The sequence below is a fragment of the Pipistrellus kuhlii genome, unplaced genomic scaffold, assembly GCF_014108245.1.
Source record: "Pipistrellus kuhlii isolate mPipKuh1 unplaced genomic scaffold, mPipKuh1.p scaffold_m20_p_4, whole genome shotgun sequence".
Taxonomy (NCBI): Eukaryota; Metazoa; Chordata; class Mammalia; order Chiroptera; family Vespertilionidae; genus Pipistrellus; species Pipistrellus kuhlii.
Window position 1 is genome coordinate 60,316,091 of NW_023425540.1, and position 16,155 is coordinate 60,332,245.

The 16,155-nt window shown below is 37.4% G+C and overlaps 1 protein-coding gene across 4 annotated transcripts in view; it reads right to left on the reverse strand.

The window, feature by feature from the left end:
• PGGT1B (protein geranylgeranyltransferase type I subunit beta) overlaps positions 1-16,155 on the reverse strand; it is a 52,800-nt gene that overhangs the window by 16,349 nt on the left and 20,296 nt on the right. For 2 of the 4 annotated variants that reach the window (XM_036409465.2, XM_036409466.2), the window contains exons 6-8: positions 14,411-14,456; positions 3,493-3,677; positions 724-832 (exon numbers count right to left, since the gene is read on the reverse strand). In XM_036409465.2, the coding sequence (XP_036265358.1) occupies positions 724-832; positions 3,493-3,677; positions 14,411-14,456 (340 nt within the window). Of the gene's footprint in view, positions 1-723; positions 833-3,492; positions 3,678-14,236; positions 14,334-14,410; positions 14,457-16,155 lie in introns of all 4 variants that reach the window. The other 2 variants (XM_045571852.1, XM_045571851.1) reach the window with 1 other exon arrangement.

The window sequence follows — 16,155 nt, forward strand, 5'->3', positions numbered from 1 at the left end:
GAGAGAGAGAGAGAGTTAGAAACATCCATGAGAGAGAAATATCCATTAGCTGCCTCCTGCACACCTCCCACTGGGGATGTGCCTGCAACCAAGGTACATGCCCTTGACTGGAATCAAACCTGGGACCTTTCAGTTCCCAGGCTGACACTCTATCCACTGAGCCAAACTGGGTAGGACCTGAGTTTTAGATAGTAAGAGTTAACACAGCAAAGTATTCATCTAAAGAAGAAACTTAATCTGCCAAAATTCAGGTAAGAAAAGTCTGGTCAGTGAGGGAACCTGTATTCAGGATTTGAGACTTCTGATTAAATAATTTTTGAATGGGTTCCTCCTTTTAGATTAAGAATAATTTATTCTATGTAGCTCAATTGATAGCTAATAACCTAAAGATTACAAATGATTCTGTAATTTGGACAGGGCTTATTTAGACTACCTGCCTTACTGCCTCAAATGAAATAAAACATTGCTAAGTAAAATATTTAGAAAATAATGTAAACTATACCAATATATCTTGATAATCAAACCCTTCCTTTATACCCCCAAGATCCTAAATCATCCCTAAACTTAAAACAATTTCCTTACCTTTTAAAAAACATATTATTTAATGTAAGTTTACAACTAAGGCTAAATTTCCTATATGTCCTTTCTGACGAAGATGCTTGAAGGTTTAGTTAAGAAATAAACAAAAGGAAAGTTCTGGATTCATACAAAAAAATAAATTACCTGGATGACTATCTGGCCACTTGGCAAATCCCCCTACAAGGCGATCTTGAGTTGATAAGATGTAATTTCTATTTTTCTCAAAGTTAGTATATTGAAAAATTTTCAGAAGCTGCAACGACAAGACAAATATAAATTTAAAACTTTCATATTGACCATTTTCAGATCTATATAATTTAAATACGCTTTTCTCAAGCTAAGGCTCTCAGAGCAAACCTCTGTGGGGCTTGAGCACTTAAAAGCAGTCAACCACATTATCTTTTATATTATCGTACCAAATGTACTCTCCTGATTTCTTGACCCATTCAATGTTTCCTTCTTTTGAACCATGCCCACTTAACCTCTTGGTTAAGTGGGCATGGTTCAACTTCTTTAGTCATTTAAAAAAGTACAATTCTGTTCAACTTCTTTAGTCATTTAAAAAAGTACAATTTTATCTACCATATTTTAACTTTTTAAAAAAAATATATTTTATTGATTTTCCACAGAGAAGAAGGGAGAGTGATAGAGAGCTAGAAACGTCGATGAGAGAGAAACATCGACCAGCTGCATCCTGCACACCCTCCACCGGGGATGTGCCCGCAACCAATGTACATGCCCTTGACCGGAATCGAACCCGGGACTCTTCAGTCTGCAGGCCGATGCTCTATCCACTGAGCCAAACCGGTTTCGGCCATATTTTAACTCTTATGATAAGCTTTAAAGCTACTATTAAGTTACAAATGGTAGTAACTAGAACTAAAAATATTTCATAAAAGAGTAACAAAACTTTATTAACCAAATGCTAGAGACAGTTTTGAGAATAGTAAAAATATTATAGATCTTTAATTAGGAAAAATAAAATATAATTGAGACAAATATAATTTTTGCCTAAAAATTATGTAGTTTAAAGATTTATAACATGTATTATTTATTCTCTCTCTTAAGTTGTCATTAAGTAGAAAAGATAAATCAGCCGAAACCGATTTGGCTCAGTGAACAGAGCATCGGTCTGTGGACTGACGGGTCCCAGGTTCAATTCCAGTCAGGGGCATGTGCCTTGGTTGCAGCACATCCCCGGTGAGGGGTGTGCGGGGGGGCAGCTGATCGATGTTTCTCTCTCATCAATGTTTCTAACTCTCTATCCTTCTCTTCCTCTCTGTAAAAAAATCAATAAAATATATTTTTTTAAAAAAAGGATAAATCAAAGTGCAATGAGAAGCAATGGTAAGCAATAGGCAAGAGAGTTTAAAACATTTCTGAAAGACACAAAGCAACTGAAAGTATATTAATGACTCACGAGGGGCATGAGGGGTCTAAGTGATCAATAAAAAGACATTATTTCTTAAAAATAAAAAACTTATTCATTTTGATTTAATCTTTATATAATAGAGGTAATATGCAAATTGACCAATACACCCTCATACAAGATGGCCACCTCCATGTGGTCACAAGATGGCTATCACAGGATGGTTTGCAGGGGAGGGCACTTGTGTGTGATCAGGCCAGCAGGGGAGAGCAGTTGTGGATGACAAAACCTGCAGGGGAGGGCAGGTGGGGGCAATCAGGCCTTCAGGGAAGGGCAGTTGGGGGTGACCAGGCCTGTAGGGAAGGGAGGGCAGTTGGGGGGGACCAGGACTGCGGGGAAGGGCAGTTGGGGGCAACCAAGCCTGCAGGGAAGGGCAGATAGGGGTGACCAGGCCAGCAGGAGAGGGCAGTTGGGGGGACCAGGCCAGCAGGGGAGAGCAGTTGGGAGTAATCTGTCGGCAGGGGAGCAGTTAGGCATCAATCAGGCTGGCAGGGGAGTGGTTAAGGGGTGATTAGGCTGGCAGGCAGAAGCAGTTAGGGGCAATTAGGCAGGCGAATGGTTGGGAGCCAACAGTCCTGGATTGTGAGAGGTACATCCCCTGAGGGGTCCCAGAATGGAGAGGGTGCAGGCTGGGCTGAGGGACTCCCCCACACCACACACATGAATTTCATGAACCGGGCCTCTAGTAGAATATAAGGAAAAACTGTTTAGGATCCTGATGCTGGAAACATTTCTGTCAAATTATTCCCTCTACTTTTGAATATGTTGAAATTTTCTATAATTAAAAAAAAAATTAAAAATGGTACAGGAGAGAGGTAGGGGGCTCTTGCCTTCATTTTAAATCATTCTGTTTTTTGAATTTATTATACTTCAACCATATGTATACATTTTTGTCTAAGAGAAAAAAATTAGGAAACTATGTAGAAGATGAATATAGACTTTTGTTAGATTCTAGAATATCATAACTAGGTGAATTTAAAAAAGAGAAAACCTATAGGTAGTAGCTAATTACCTTATGGAATTAGGTGTATCAAAATGTTGTACAGATGGGGGGAAACATACCAATCAATACACTGCAGATGGTTTACATAAATAAACAAAAATAGAAAACCTTAAATAATTTTTAAAGAAATGACCCTGGTTTATCTTTTAGGATTAATATCTTCCTATAAATTCTTTACTGGTGTGTTTAGACAGATCCATGCCTTAGATGGACTACCGATCAGTTCCAGTAATAAGTTTTTTTATACTTACTTTTTTACCTGGGCCACTTGAATTTTGTAAAAATGGAAATTTTCAAGTAGTACAACAGATAACTGAATTCTATAAAAAAGAAATATAGACACCGGCTTTGCCAGAGAAACAGAAAACACTCAGTAGCCTAAACCTAACAATATTTAATGAATAGCACAAAGACCAAACCCTCTAAACACAGCTAATATTAACAGAGAGTATAGGTTTCTCATTTTTACTGTTTCTCTTACCTTTAGAGTTGCTCCCACCCAAAAAGAATAACAGGTGTCTACAGGCTTATTCGGTCTTCCATGATAACCATTTTGTTGCCTCATTATACACCATCTCTTTATCCTGTTCAATTCTTTTTCTGAAAAAACTTCTTCTAGTTTACCCATGAGACACAGTGATGCAATGCCACAAAAAGTTGAGCCTCCTGTTAATCAAAACCACATAGTTCTTTATACTTCAAAACAGATGCCTAGGAAAATAATATAAAATGGCCGGAGGAAAAAGTGGTTAAATAATTCTAGAAAATAGTGAAATAAAAGTCATTAAAATTCAAGACAATTATAATTTTAAATAGCCATTAAACACTGAAGCCTTCAATATTATTTGATGAAATAAAATTTAAAATAATTTAAAGCTGTAAGAAATATTTTACTTATGAAAACAAGTAAGTCTTAGGGAGACTAAAAAACCTGTTCAAAGTTACATGGTTAATGGCAGAGCTGAAACTAAAATATAGGACAGACTACTATTCCCTATCTAGGATTCTACCAGTTGAGTCTTATTTTAATTCCCTTAAAGACAGTGTATTACTTATGAATTGAGGTTTTATCTGCCTCAAGCTACATCTAATTTTAAGATATAATATAAACAAGCTAGAAGCTGGTATGCAGATGTAATACCTAGTCGGCTAAAGAAATTTAAGGAAGAAAGTTTGAGCAAGGGAGTGTGTGTATGGGCAGGGGAGAAGAAAGCTGTAGCTGGAAGTAGATCACAATGAGTATCCATACTCACTACAGTAGACTGAATAGTGCCCCTCAATGATATCCAGGTCCTAATCCCTGCAACGTGTGCATGTTACTTTATATGGCAAAAAGGACTTTGCAAATGTGATTAAGTTCAGGATTTTGATATGGGGAGACTATTCTGGGTCTTCTAGTTGGGCTCTAAATATACCCATTCAAGAGCAGAGGGAGATTAAACTCCAGAAAGAGGAGGCAATGTGACTGTGGAAGCAGAGCCTGGAGAGATGTAGCAATAAATCAAGGAATGTTGGCAGCCACCAGAAGCTGGGAGATGTAAGAACAGGTTCTTCCCTGGAGCCTCCAGAAGTAACTAGCCCTGGTGACATCTTGATTTTAGCCACATAAAATGAAGTTCAGACTTCTGGCTTCCAGAACTGTAAGAGAATACATTTTTGTTGTCTCCCATCCCCCCTAAGTTTGCAGTAAAATGTTACAGCTGCAATAGGAAACAAGTATGCTCATAAAGATTTTTCAGAAAATGAAAAATCAGCCAAAACCGGTTTGGCTCAGTGGTAGAGCGTTGGTCTGCAAACTGAAAGGTCCCAGGTTCGATTCCGGTCAAGGGCATGTACCTGGGCTATGGGCACATCCCCAGTAGGGGATGTGCAGGAGGCAGCTGGTCGATGTTTCTCTCTCATCGACATTTCTAGCTCTCTATATCTCTCCCTTCCTCTCTGTAAAAAATCAATAAAATATATTTAAAAAGAAAAAGAAAAAAGAAAATGAAAAATCAGTATTATTTCATGAAGAAACAATACTTTCCATGGGCACTATTTATCAACTCCAAACAATTTAAAAATCCTTGTATTTCCAATTTATTACAACTTCAGTTAGTAATTTTTATTTCAGCTATTTAAATAGATAATAGTTCCTAATATTCCTCATCCTGTAATTTCCCTTTTGGTGTTATAAATCTTGGATGTGTTCTCTGGGAAAGTGAGCATTCCCTGTAGAAAACTTAAGGCATCTATCGCATCAAATGGATTACTGTAAGTAAAAAGTATTTAATCTTTAGAATTTTCCCCAATTAGCTGGGTGATCTATGTTAGTCCTAAGTGAATTAAAACAGAAAAGTGAAAATCATCATAATCTTTTAGAATAATTTCTAGGAAGCAACTCTCAATCTTATTTCCTCTTCAATAACCCACTACTTTCAATTTTTCTTTCATAAAAATCTGGCAATGACTTTGGGTATTATAATAGCACTACCAGAAGCTGGGAGATGTAAGAACAGGTTCTTCCCTGGAGCCTCCAGAAGTAACTAGCCCTGGTGACATCTTGATTTTAGCCACATAAAATGAAGCCACCTAGTGCATGGATTCATGCACATTGAAAGGAAATTAATTAGAATATTTTAATACTGCTACTCACCCTTTCTCTATAATACAAATGTCAACCAAATTCACGATGGACAATGACATATCAAAACATGTGCGTGTGACTGACGCCAGTGAGAGCTTTAGATGTATCACACATGTGAAAGTCAACTTAGCCTTTTATAGATATAGAATAAACTTGCTTAATTAGAACTGCTTTCTGACATAGCTAAACATTTTCCATCCCAGTGAAGCACACCAACTTCTCTTTCAGGTAATTGTCAGCAACACAGCAGTAAATATCAACACGAAGTAGATTGTTATTGTAGATCATGCAGGGAGATCAAAGGGTAAAATATTTAACTGCAACAGTGTTGGACTATATTTTGCGCAGTGAGAAAGCCTGAAATGATTTTCAAGGTCCACCATTACTTACTTTTTTTCAGTCGGGTCAAGTTTCTAAACTTTCTAAATCTCTGTTTTCCAGCTAATGAAAAGGAAATAGGATTCTACCAAGTCTCCTATCTACTTACTTCAGGACTCGTGAGGATCAAATGAGAGGAGGCACGGAAAAACTCTTTACAGACATTTGGTTAAAGTGTAAAATACTTGCACCTGGCTATAAAGCAAGTCATATTCCTGGACTGAAGAAACTCCAAGGAGGCTAGTCGGTAGGGAGACTAGCCAGGTGTTGCTACATGATGTCATTACCCGGCACCCCCAGTGACAGTTTCTGGGTTGGGCTGGGCTGTGGGCCACATTTTGCGCCTGGGGTCATGGCAGAGTTGGTTGCAATTTGGTGGGCTGTTGCTCTGAGGTGGTGGTGGGACCTGTGTCCCACTTGGGGAAGCCAAGTGTTGCTCAGGACTGTGTTGTTTCTCTGTAAATGGCCAGCGTGTGCCACAGCAGCTCCTGGGTTGAGTGTCTGCCCCCCTGGTGGTCAGTGCGTGTCAGTGACCAGTTGGACGGGCGGAGAGACACATAGCATATTAGCCATTTATATATATATATATATATTTATATAGACTAAACATACTAATAGCACATTGTCCTTAAAACTATGGAAAGATAAAATGAAAAATTTAACTGCTACTATACAAATTACTCTGTTAGGACTCTTAAAGCAAAACAGCACAATTCAAAGTGAAAATAATCTTTACTTTGTTCAAATCACCAGATTTTGAAAATATTAATGTCTGAAGTTTGGGTTTTGAGTAGTGAAAAACAGTAATTACAAAGTTCATACTTTAAGCTAAAATTCATTTACCAAAATTTACCCCTAAGAGATTCTTGTTTCACAAAATTCCAAAAAAAAAAAAAAATAGTTCTAAAAACATGGATTTAGAGCCTTATGTTAGACATAAAAACAAAAAGAAACACAATAACAACTTGACAATAAGTAAATTAAGAAATATTATAAAATAGCAGGTACAGAACTCAAATAGAATTATCTTCTGAGGGTTAAATAGGATTACCGTAGATTAGATCAATGATCCCCACTAGCTTAAAAAAAGGAAACCCAAAAATGACTGAATCAGTGCTATGTTCTTCTGCTAATAATGTAATATTACTTTATATTATTATATTAAAGTACAATACAAGGAATGCTTCTCATGGTAATGATCTGAATTTCTCAAGAAAAGGTTAAATTATGTTTATTATGCCTTGGTTGAAGAAGGTATGTAAATAACCTTCCTTATCAGAGGCTATAAAAGTAAAAATATTGAGGCACACACAAATAAGAGAAATATTCCCACCTGAAATTGCTGAAAGTTTGCCACCTAAGCGATATGTTTCAGTTGTATAAATAATTAATGAATGCACAATATCTCAATCATAAAAAAATCACAAGAAGGGACCGTAGAGATTCTCTTTAATCGGGTCTAGTAATAATTAATGTCGTTTTAAATAATTAATGTCGTTTTAAACATTCGTTTAAAATCTTGCTTGGCGTTGACTTGTATTGCCATAACCTTCAAACATGTGGTATCTACAGAACGTGTGAAGTGCAATTAACAAGTTTTGCTTGAAAAAGTTTGTGTTTGGTTTGGTTTTTGTTGCAAAACTAGGGCTAAGAAGATGGCGGATGAAGAGCATATTTGGCACTGCATGCTTTACGAGTTCCAATTAGGAAGAAAAGCAAGTGAGGCTGCAAAAAACATCTGTAGTGCTCTTGGTCAAGATGCAGTTAGCGCCAGAAAATGCCAGCGTTGGTTTGAGAAATTTCGCGAGGGAAATTTTTCGTTAGATGACAAGAGTGGTCGAGGCCGTGTGTCCAATTTTGATCAAGAAGCTCTTCAAGCTCTTTTGGTGCAAAATCCTCAAATTACCCAACAAGAGCTTGCGACAACTTTAAATTGTTCACAAAAAACAATTTCCAATCAATTGCGTGCACTTGGCAAAGTCCAAAAGTTTGGAAAATGGGTTCCTCATGAGTTGACCGACAACAACCGTAATCAAAGAGTCACAATTTGCAGTTCGCTCCTCTCTCGTCAAAACCGTTTGCTGTTTTTAAAGCAAATTGTTACCGGAGATGAAGAATGGGTGCTGTATGTTAATTCGAAAAGGCGGCCTCAATGGTTGGACAAAAATGAGGCTCCGCAGCCCACGCCAAAACCTGACTTGCAGGCGAAAAAAGTGATGTTGTGTGTTTGGTGGAATTTTAAAGGAATTCTTCATTATGAACTTTTACCATCTAACCAAACCATTACAAGTGCAGTGTATAGTGCCCAATTGGAAAGGTTAGCCCAAGCTTTAAGAGAAAAAGAACCCGCGCTGATTAATCGGAAGGGCGTAATTCTTCACCACGATAACGCATGACCGCATACTGCAAGAATCACTGTTGAAAAACTGCGCCAGTTGGAATGGGAAGTTCTCCCTCAACCTGCATATTCTCCTGATATTGCCCCTTCTGATTACCATTTGTTTCGTTCTTTGCAAAACTTTCTTCTTGGAAAAAAATTTAATAATGAAGAATGCCTCAAAAATGCATTGACCAAATTTTTTGCATCAAAATCACAAGAATTTTACAACAGAGGGATTAAAATGCTTCCTGAGCGTTGGGCACAGGTAGTAGAAAACAACGGCAACTATATTGTTGATTAAATTTTGTTGTATTATTTAAATAAATTCGATTTAAAAAAGTATTAGAAAACGACATTAATTATTACTAGACCTAATAACAACCTTCTCTTAAGTTCTTCCAGGTGCAGGCTAAAGGTGTTCCTGACTCTAGTTTTTACGCTATGATTTACCAATATTTTAAAAGTGTAACACAGTTATAAGTTAACTTATTGTTCCCATAAGGTTTTACAGCTCAATCTTAAACATTCACTTAGTATCTATTTGTATATACCAAATTATCTGAAAGAATCTATGTACTCTGAAGTGTATAATTTAAGTTGAAAGCTTAATAGTTGCATAAAGAAGTACACCATTTTACACTTCAATATCACATGAAAAGGGTTCAGTGAGGTAAATTCAAAGAAGTTGAGTGCTTAGATGAAATTAAGCCAAAGAGAGTTTACTACTTCTCTTCTGGATTAAGAGTAGAGATATTTTTTAAAAATCATGGAATCAAATTAATTTGTCTGAACTTTTACGTTTATATTATTCATCCTGAGAGAGAAAAAAATAGTTTTAATCCTAGCAAATCATGTAAATCCAATTCGTTCCAAACACCAGCACTGAGCTATTATAAGAGAATCACTAAGGTAAATAGAATCATTACATGATCATGGTCTAGAAGGGTATATATAACGTGCCTGTTTAGCTTTCATGACAAATGGGCTCCAGGCTAAGCAGTAATTGGAGAAGAGCAGATGAATTAATAAAACAAAACAACAGTGTATTAAATAACATTTAGATTGCAGAATTAGGAAGAAAAGTCCATGAAGAAACTTGATTATTAAGTACATAGCACAAATTCAGCCTTTTTTGCTTTAAGATGCAGAGTGAAATACTGGGTAAGCTATTCATTAAGTACTTACTTAACAACTACGATATACAAGCACATATGGAGTAAGACATGAATAAGACATGGTCAGCTTACAATTTAGCAGAGAAGATAAAATAAACTGAGGTAAGTACCATGAAAATGGTATGAACCAAGTATTATAGAAATATAGATAAGGGAGAAACTGCTCAGGGATTGGGGGATGGAGGTGGATGAATGACACCAGATGATGAAAGGTTTTCAGAAAATGTGACACTGGAATCGGGCATAGAAAGATGGGTAAACTCTGAAGGGAATTAAGAAAGAGCAGGTGGAAGGGAAGCATTTCGGGCATAAACAAACAAACAAATAAATAAATAAGAGTACTAGCAAAGTCCAGAGGTGAAGAGGCATGAAGGAGCACTGGAGAATACATTCTCTTTACAGCCTATAATAAATTCTCTGAGTAAAATGGCAATAATTATTGTGGTGGTTTTGTACTGTAATAACTTAGCTGCGCTAGGACTTCCTGTATGGCTTGAAGTTAGAGAAAATCTGTAAGATTTGTAAGATGGAAGTGAAGCAGCAGCCTGTGCCCTGGTTGTTTAGGGGCGGAAGGAGACAAAAGCAGAGAAGTGCTGGCAGATTCCTGCTTGACCCTTATTCTCTATATACTAGGAATCCAAGTTTTTCTTACTTCTTGTCCTTGTGATACCAGGCACATAAACAGATGCAGGAGCAACAGCCCTCCACAGACTCCCTCCCCACAGTCACACTCTGCAGCTGGATGTGCCTGGCTTCCCAGATTCCCCTGCAAGGTCTTGCTTGCACACCTGTGCCAGTGCTTCAGGAGGGCTTGTCAGTGACTTTTCTCCAATCCATCAACTACTCCTTTTAGGACCTTAATACTCAGTCTTCTTCTACAGTGATGGAAAATATTATTCTTATAATAAAACCTTATTCTTTCATATCCATAGGGTTTTGCTTTTCTGAATCTAATACAAAGATGACTACTCTCAGAGGGCTGGTGTCAGGATTAAATTATACTAAATGGTAGCTGGCATAGTGTACAGTTAACAACAACAACAAAAAATTATTTTCCTGTCGAAATCGGTTTGGTTCAGCAGACAGAATGTCGGCCTGAGGACTCAAGGGTCCCAGGTTCAATTCTGGTCAAGGGCGTGTACATTGGTTGTAGGCACATTTCTAGTGGGGAGTGTGCAGGAGGCAGCCGATCGATGTTTCTCTCTCATGGATGTTTCTTTTTCTTTTTCTTTTTTCTTTTTTAAATATATTTTATTGATTTTGTACAGAGAGGAAGGGAGAGGGATGGAGAGTTAGAAACATCAATGAGAGAGAATCATCGATCAGCTGCCTCTTGCACACCCCCTACTGGGGATATGCCCGCAACCAAGGTACATGCCCTTGACCGGAATCGAACCTGGGACCCTTCTATCTCTATCCCTCTCCCTTCCTCTCTGTAAAAAAAAAAAAAATAAAAAAAAAAAAAAAATATATATATATATATATATGTATATATTGATTTTTTTACAGAGAGGAAGGGAGAGGGATAGAGAGCTAGAAACGTTGATGAGAGAGAATCATTGACCAGCTGCCTCTTGCACCCCCCCCCACCGGGGATGTGCCCACAACCAAGGTACACGCCCTTGACCAGAATCGAACCTGGGACCCTGCAGTCCACAGACAGATGCTCTACCACTGAGCCAAACCGGTTTCGGCCAATAAAATATATTTTAAAAAAATTATTTTCCTTTTAGTTTATAGGCCAAAGATCATAAACTAGTAACTCTGGTAACTTATGTGGGACAACTGGTATGACTAGCAAATTACAAAAAAATAATGACAGAACAGATTACACACTCAACATTCTGGATTTCTGGCTTCTCTAGTAGTAGCATTTCCACATTCCCGAATAACAAGGACAGGCTTGGGAGGAAGAAGAGGAGAGGAATGTTAGTTTAAACATGTGCAGTTTGGGATGCTGAAGAGACAGAACGGGGGTATGCAGCTCAGAAGCAATAGCATATGTTTTGAAAAATAGTTTGGATGCCATCAACACAGGGATGATTGATAAACAACCATCTGTTGGTTCATTCAACTGTGTGCCACACATGTTATAGGTGTGAGGATACAATAGTGAATAGTACAGGCCCAAATCTCTGTTCTCATAAGACTTACATTATATGAGAAGACAGTGAATAAATAGCTAAAATATAAAAAAGTGACATGCAGAAAAAGCCAGAAAAAGGCATAGGGTATGAATATGGGGTTGGTATGTGATTCTAAATAGGCGGTATGTTGGTAGTTTGCAATTTTACCGTAAACAGGGGGCTTATCCAAAAATATCATATAAACACAAACCTAAAGGATGTGAAACAAAACCCGGTGAATGCTAAGGCTGGGGTTGGAGAAATCTGTAAAAAACACAGCATGTACAAGAACCCTGAGATTCAGCAAGAAGAAAGTGGGGCTAAGGTAAAGAGATCAGAAGAAACAAAATGGTGAAGGAGCCAGAAACAACTTGTCAGGAAGTGGGACAAAAAGAATGTGATATTTCAAGAAAGAAGGGGGAGAGGTTAATAGCTTCAAATGCTTCAATAAAGATAAGGAATGAGAGACACTAGATCTGAAATAAAGACCACTCATAACTAAAAGAGAAACTTCCTAAGTTGCTGAAGTCTCATACAGAAAATTGAAGAACAAGCCATTTTTGTAGAAAGGCAAATAGTTATTTGGACCACCATTCTAAAAAGATTAACAACAGAGAGAGCTCCCTCTCCCTCTCCGGAGCACACCCACACCTTTCTGTTTCCCCTCCTTTCCCCAGGCGTTACCTTCGCCTTTCTCTCTAAGCGCCGAGGGCTTGTCTTCTACCTCTGTAACTTGTTTCCTGAGCCTACGAAGCCCAGCTGTCTCACTTCTACACCTGTCTTTTTCTAAATAAACTTTCCCTTATAATTTGGAAAAAACAAAACAAAAAAAACACACACAATAGAATGGAGAAAAAGAGAGTATACAATGACTGCAGGGAGACCAAATTGCAGGACTACTATTTAGGAAGAGGTTTTACTTACCTCTGTAGATAGTGATAAAATGAGACCGGGAAGATTAATACTTCTCATCTTATACCACAGACCTCTAGAATAGTACTTTTCATCCTATCTAACTTCAGAGCACAAAAGGAACAAGAGTATCTGCTATTTGTAGGACATCCTGAGGTGTCCTGAGGAGTGTGCTCCTGGCCAAAGGCCATCTTACCAGGGGCTCTAGACACCCAGCTCTTCTTGGCTGCCACAAAGGCTAACAGAGCAATAACGTGGCACACCAAGAACCCACTTGTGGTGCTGCAGCACTCTGATTAGGAAGCGCTCCTCGAGGGCTTTAGGCCTCAAACCTACCATGGTGAAATTAGAGCTAGAAGAAGAATGTAAACTTTTTGGCATGAGTCACAGTCCATCACTGATGATCTTGCTGGGTACAATCCTAGGCAAATCATACTGACTCAAAATCACTACTTGTGTGACTCAGCAAGATTTTTTTCCTGACAGAACCCCTCTCTGTTTCACATCCCACAGAACATAATCCCAATTTCTTGGGACCAGTGTCTGTCCCACCGGTCTCCTATACTGGTAAGGTGTCTCCTCAGCTGGAGTGCCCATTAACAACCTTTATAATAATCGTTACCAGGCCGTATCTTTTTAGGAATTTCTTATAAATGCCAGATTTCCTATTTGGGCTACAAGTACATCCTTCCTTACTAAATAGTGATGACCAGTGACATAATTGCTACTGCCAGCTGGCCCCACTGCCAATCTCATATAGACTCAGGCACACACAAGAATTATGGTGTCCTAACTACAATGTGGCCTCAGAGGAAAATCCAAGACAATCTTCTATATAGTTCTAGTGACACACACTACAAATGCCAACATCAAAAGAGAGAGTAAAGATGTGAGAGAGTGAAAAGATACCTGATAGAACAAGGTTCCAGGGAAAGTACAAGGATATGGGATCGAGGAATATATTTAAAAAAAATATTTTATACATATTTTATAGTTTACAACCCACTTTACCGCCTATAGTCTTAATAACAAAATAAAAAGACAATTATCTCTACTTTGTTGATGAGGAAGCCCTCAAAGGTACTAATTGAGGAGCCAAGATCATATGGCTGGGGTCAGGGATACCGCTGGTAGAGGACGGACACAACAGGTGAATACAAAAATAACTGCCGTGATGAAGAGGAAGCAAGGAGTCTGCTTGATTTAGCCTCTTTCTTTTTTAAAAAGGACCATGGAAACTTGTTTACTTCTACGTGGAAATACTCAATCTGAAAAAGTTGACTACTGATGTGCTGACAAACTAAGTGACTATTATCACTCTATTCTGGTTCTGCCAAAAGTAGGAAAAAATGTGGAAGGAGAAATTTTATAGTGTAAATATTGAACATGTGTTATGAAGCAAAATATTTTATGACTATGACTTAAGATAATTATATTAAAGAAAGTATAAATAAAAATCTTTCATTTCTTCACAAATTTACTGATTCATGTTTAATAGCCTGCATCTACTCTTCTAGTGTTATGCCAAAGAAGAAAACTTGCTATTTTTTAAAACAGTATCTTAAAAAATCACCCCAAAATATTTTCAGGAAAATTCTGGTCTGAGTAATTTATAAATGATTACTGACCTAGAAGAGGTTCAAACTGGCACAACAGTGTCAAAAGAAAGAAGGAGGAAGGAAGACGGTCAGGCTGCACCAAGGGCTGAGACAAACTTCTGAGGTCCTCCATGTTGAAGATACCATGATGTTATTTGAAGAAACAAAAGAAAATACATGTTCATTTATTTTAAGATGCCTTACCATGAGATTCAAGTCCAGCTCCCTGTGCCAACCCATTGTCATAGGACTGAAAAAGAAAAACATTATTTGGTTTAATAGGGAAATAATAATAAATAAGTTGTCATGCTATTTTTTCTCTCCTTTATATCTTCCAAAATATGCATTCTTTCCCACATAGAATAGATGTAGGCATTTTCAAGTGCCTGCTTTTGTCTTACTAACAACACCAAATTACTAAATGCATACATTAGGCACATTCTGAAAATAGATTATTCAAAGATGGCACCCACATATACAATTTCTACTCAATAAAAACACCCAACTCTTATTCCTCTCCCACTTGCAAGAATACATGAGTTTAAGAAAAATTTAGATTTTATACTAAAAAATCATTATAAACACAAAATGAAACTATTTTGAGGCTTTTAGATAGCTTAGGATAATGGTGCCTGCCTAAAATTTAATCTCCCTATATCCCACAAAATCAAAACAATACAACTATATAAAAATAAAACATTAGCAAAGCTAAGTTTCTGTTTTGAAGACATGTTCAAGCTTCAAATTACGTATCTATAGAAAAAGGAACCTCAAATCCTACCAAGTCATCTCTCCCACTCCTGACACCTTTGCAGAGAGCAAGGGCAATCTGAAAAACAGTGAGGAAGTGAGAGGAGGGGAGATAGTGGCAAGTCTGAGACTGATCTAAACTCACTACCTGAAAGAGAGTCTACCTAAGTGCAAAATACAGGCAGTCCTTGCTTTGCACAGTTCCAATATGCACAAACTCAAGATTTCATGGCTTAAATAACACAATATGACTAAAATTCCAGTAACCACTTATACATTAAGTACGATCAATTGCATAAAATACAAACTTGCTGCTAGTTCCTCAATCCACAAATCACTACATAAGTAATAGATATGCATGACAAGTGACCAATCATATTACCCTTTTCAAAATCTGTCAGTAATTTGCCATTGCACATGTTATTTAGTTCATGCAGATACAGCAAATGTCTCTTAGTGATAAACCCACATGACAATTTATAAAAAGAGGTATGATAGTGTCCACCAAAGATGCAAGTGCAGTAAAGAAATGAAAAGCATAAACACTGGAAGTGAAACTGAGATCAAACATAGAGTTATAGAAGGAACAGCTGATCTTGGAAATGCTGACAGTGCTACAGTCAGAACTAAGTAAAGGCAAAATATCTACAAGGATGAACAAAGCAGTTGGGTTGAAAAGAATGAAGATATTCTAGAAAAGTGATGCTGGCAAGAAACTTCACATAGAAGGAACTCTGAGAGGTACACAGAGATTCATTGCATATAATGAAAATGCAAGAGATAAAATGTTGGAAGTTGATGCAAACTTATAAAGAAGTATGATTATTTACCAAGACAGAAAAGATGCTTGCTCTACACTGTAACTTATATAAGAAGCAAAGCACTGTCCAAGCTATTCTTGATAAATTTTTTTTTACCAAGAAAACACTTTAATTCTCAATCTTGCTAATATTTTAAATTTCATTGTACTAAATAAATATTGGCTTTACCATTAAAAAATTCTCTATACATCTATAACTGACAGGAGTGTTTTTAATGTTTTGAAAAAAATTGCAAAGGTCACAGAACAATTGTAATTTCCCCCCAAAATTATTAAGACCACTCAGTATTATCGTGGCCTGTTGCTCAGTGGTTAGAACGTTAGCCTAGGGACTGAAGGGTAACAGGTTCGATACCAGTCAAGGGCAGGTTTGATCTCT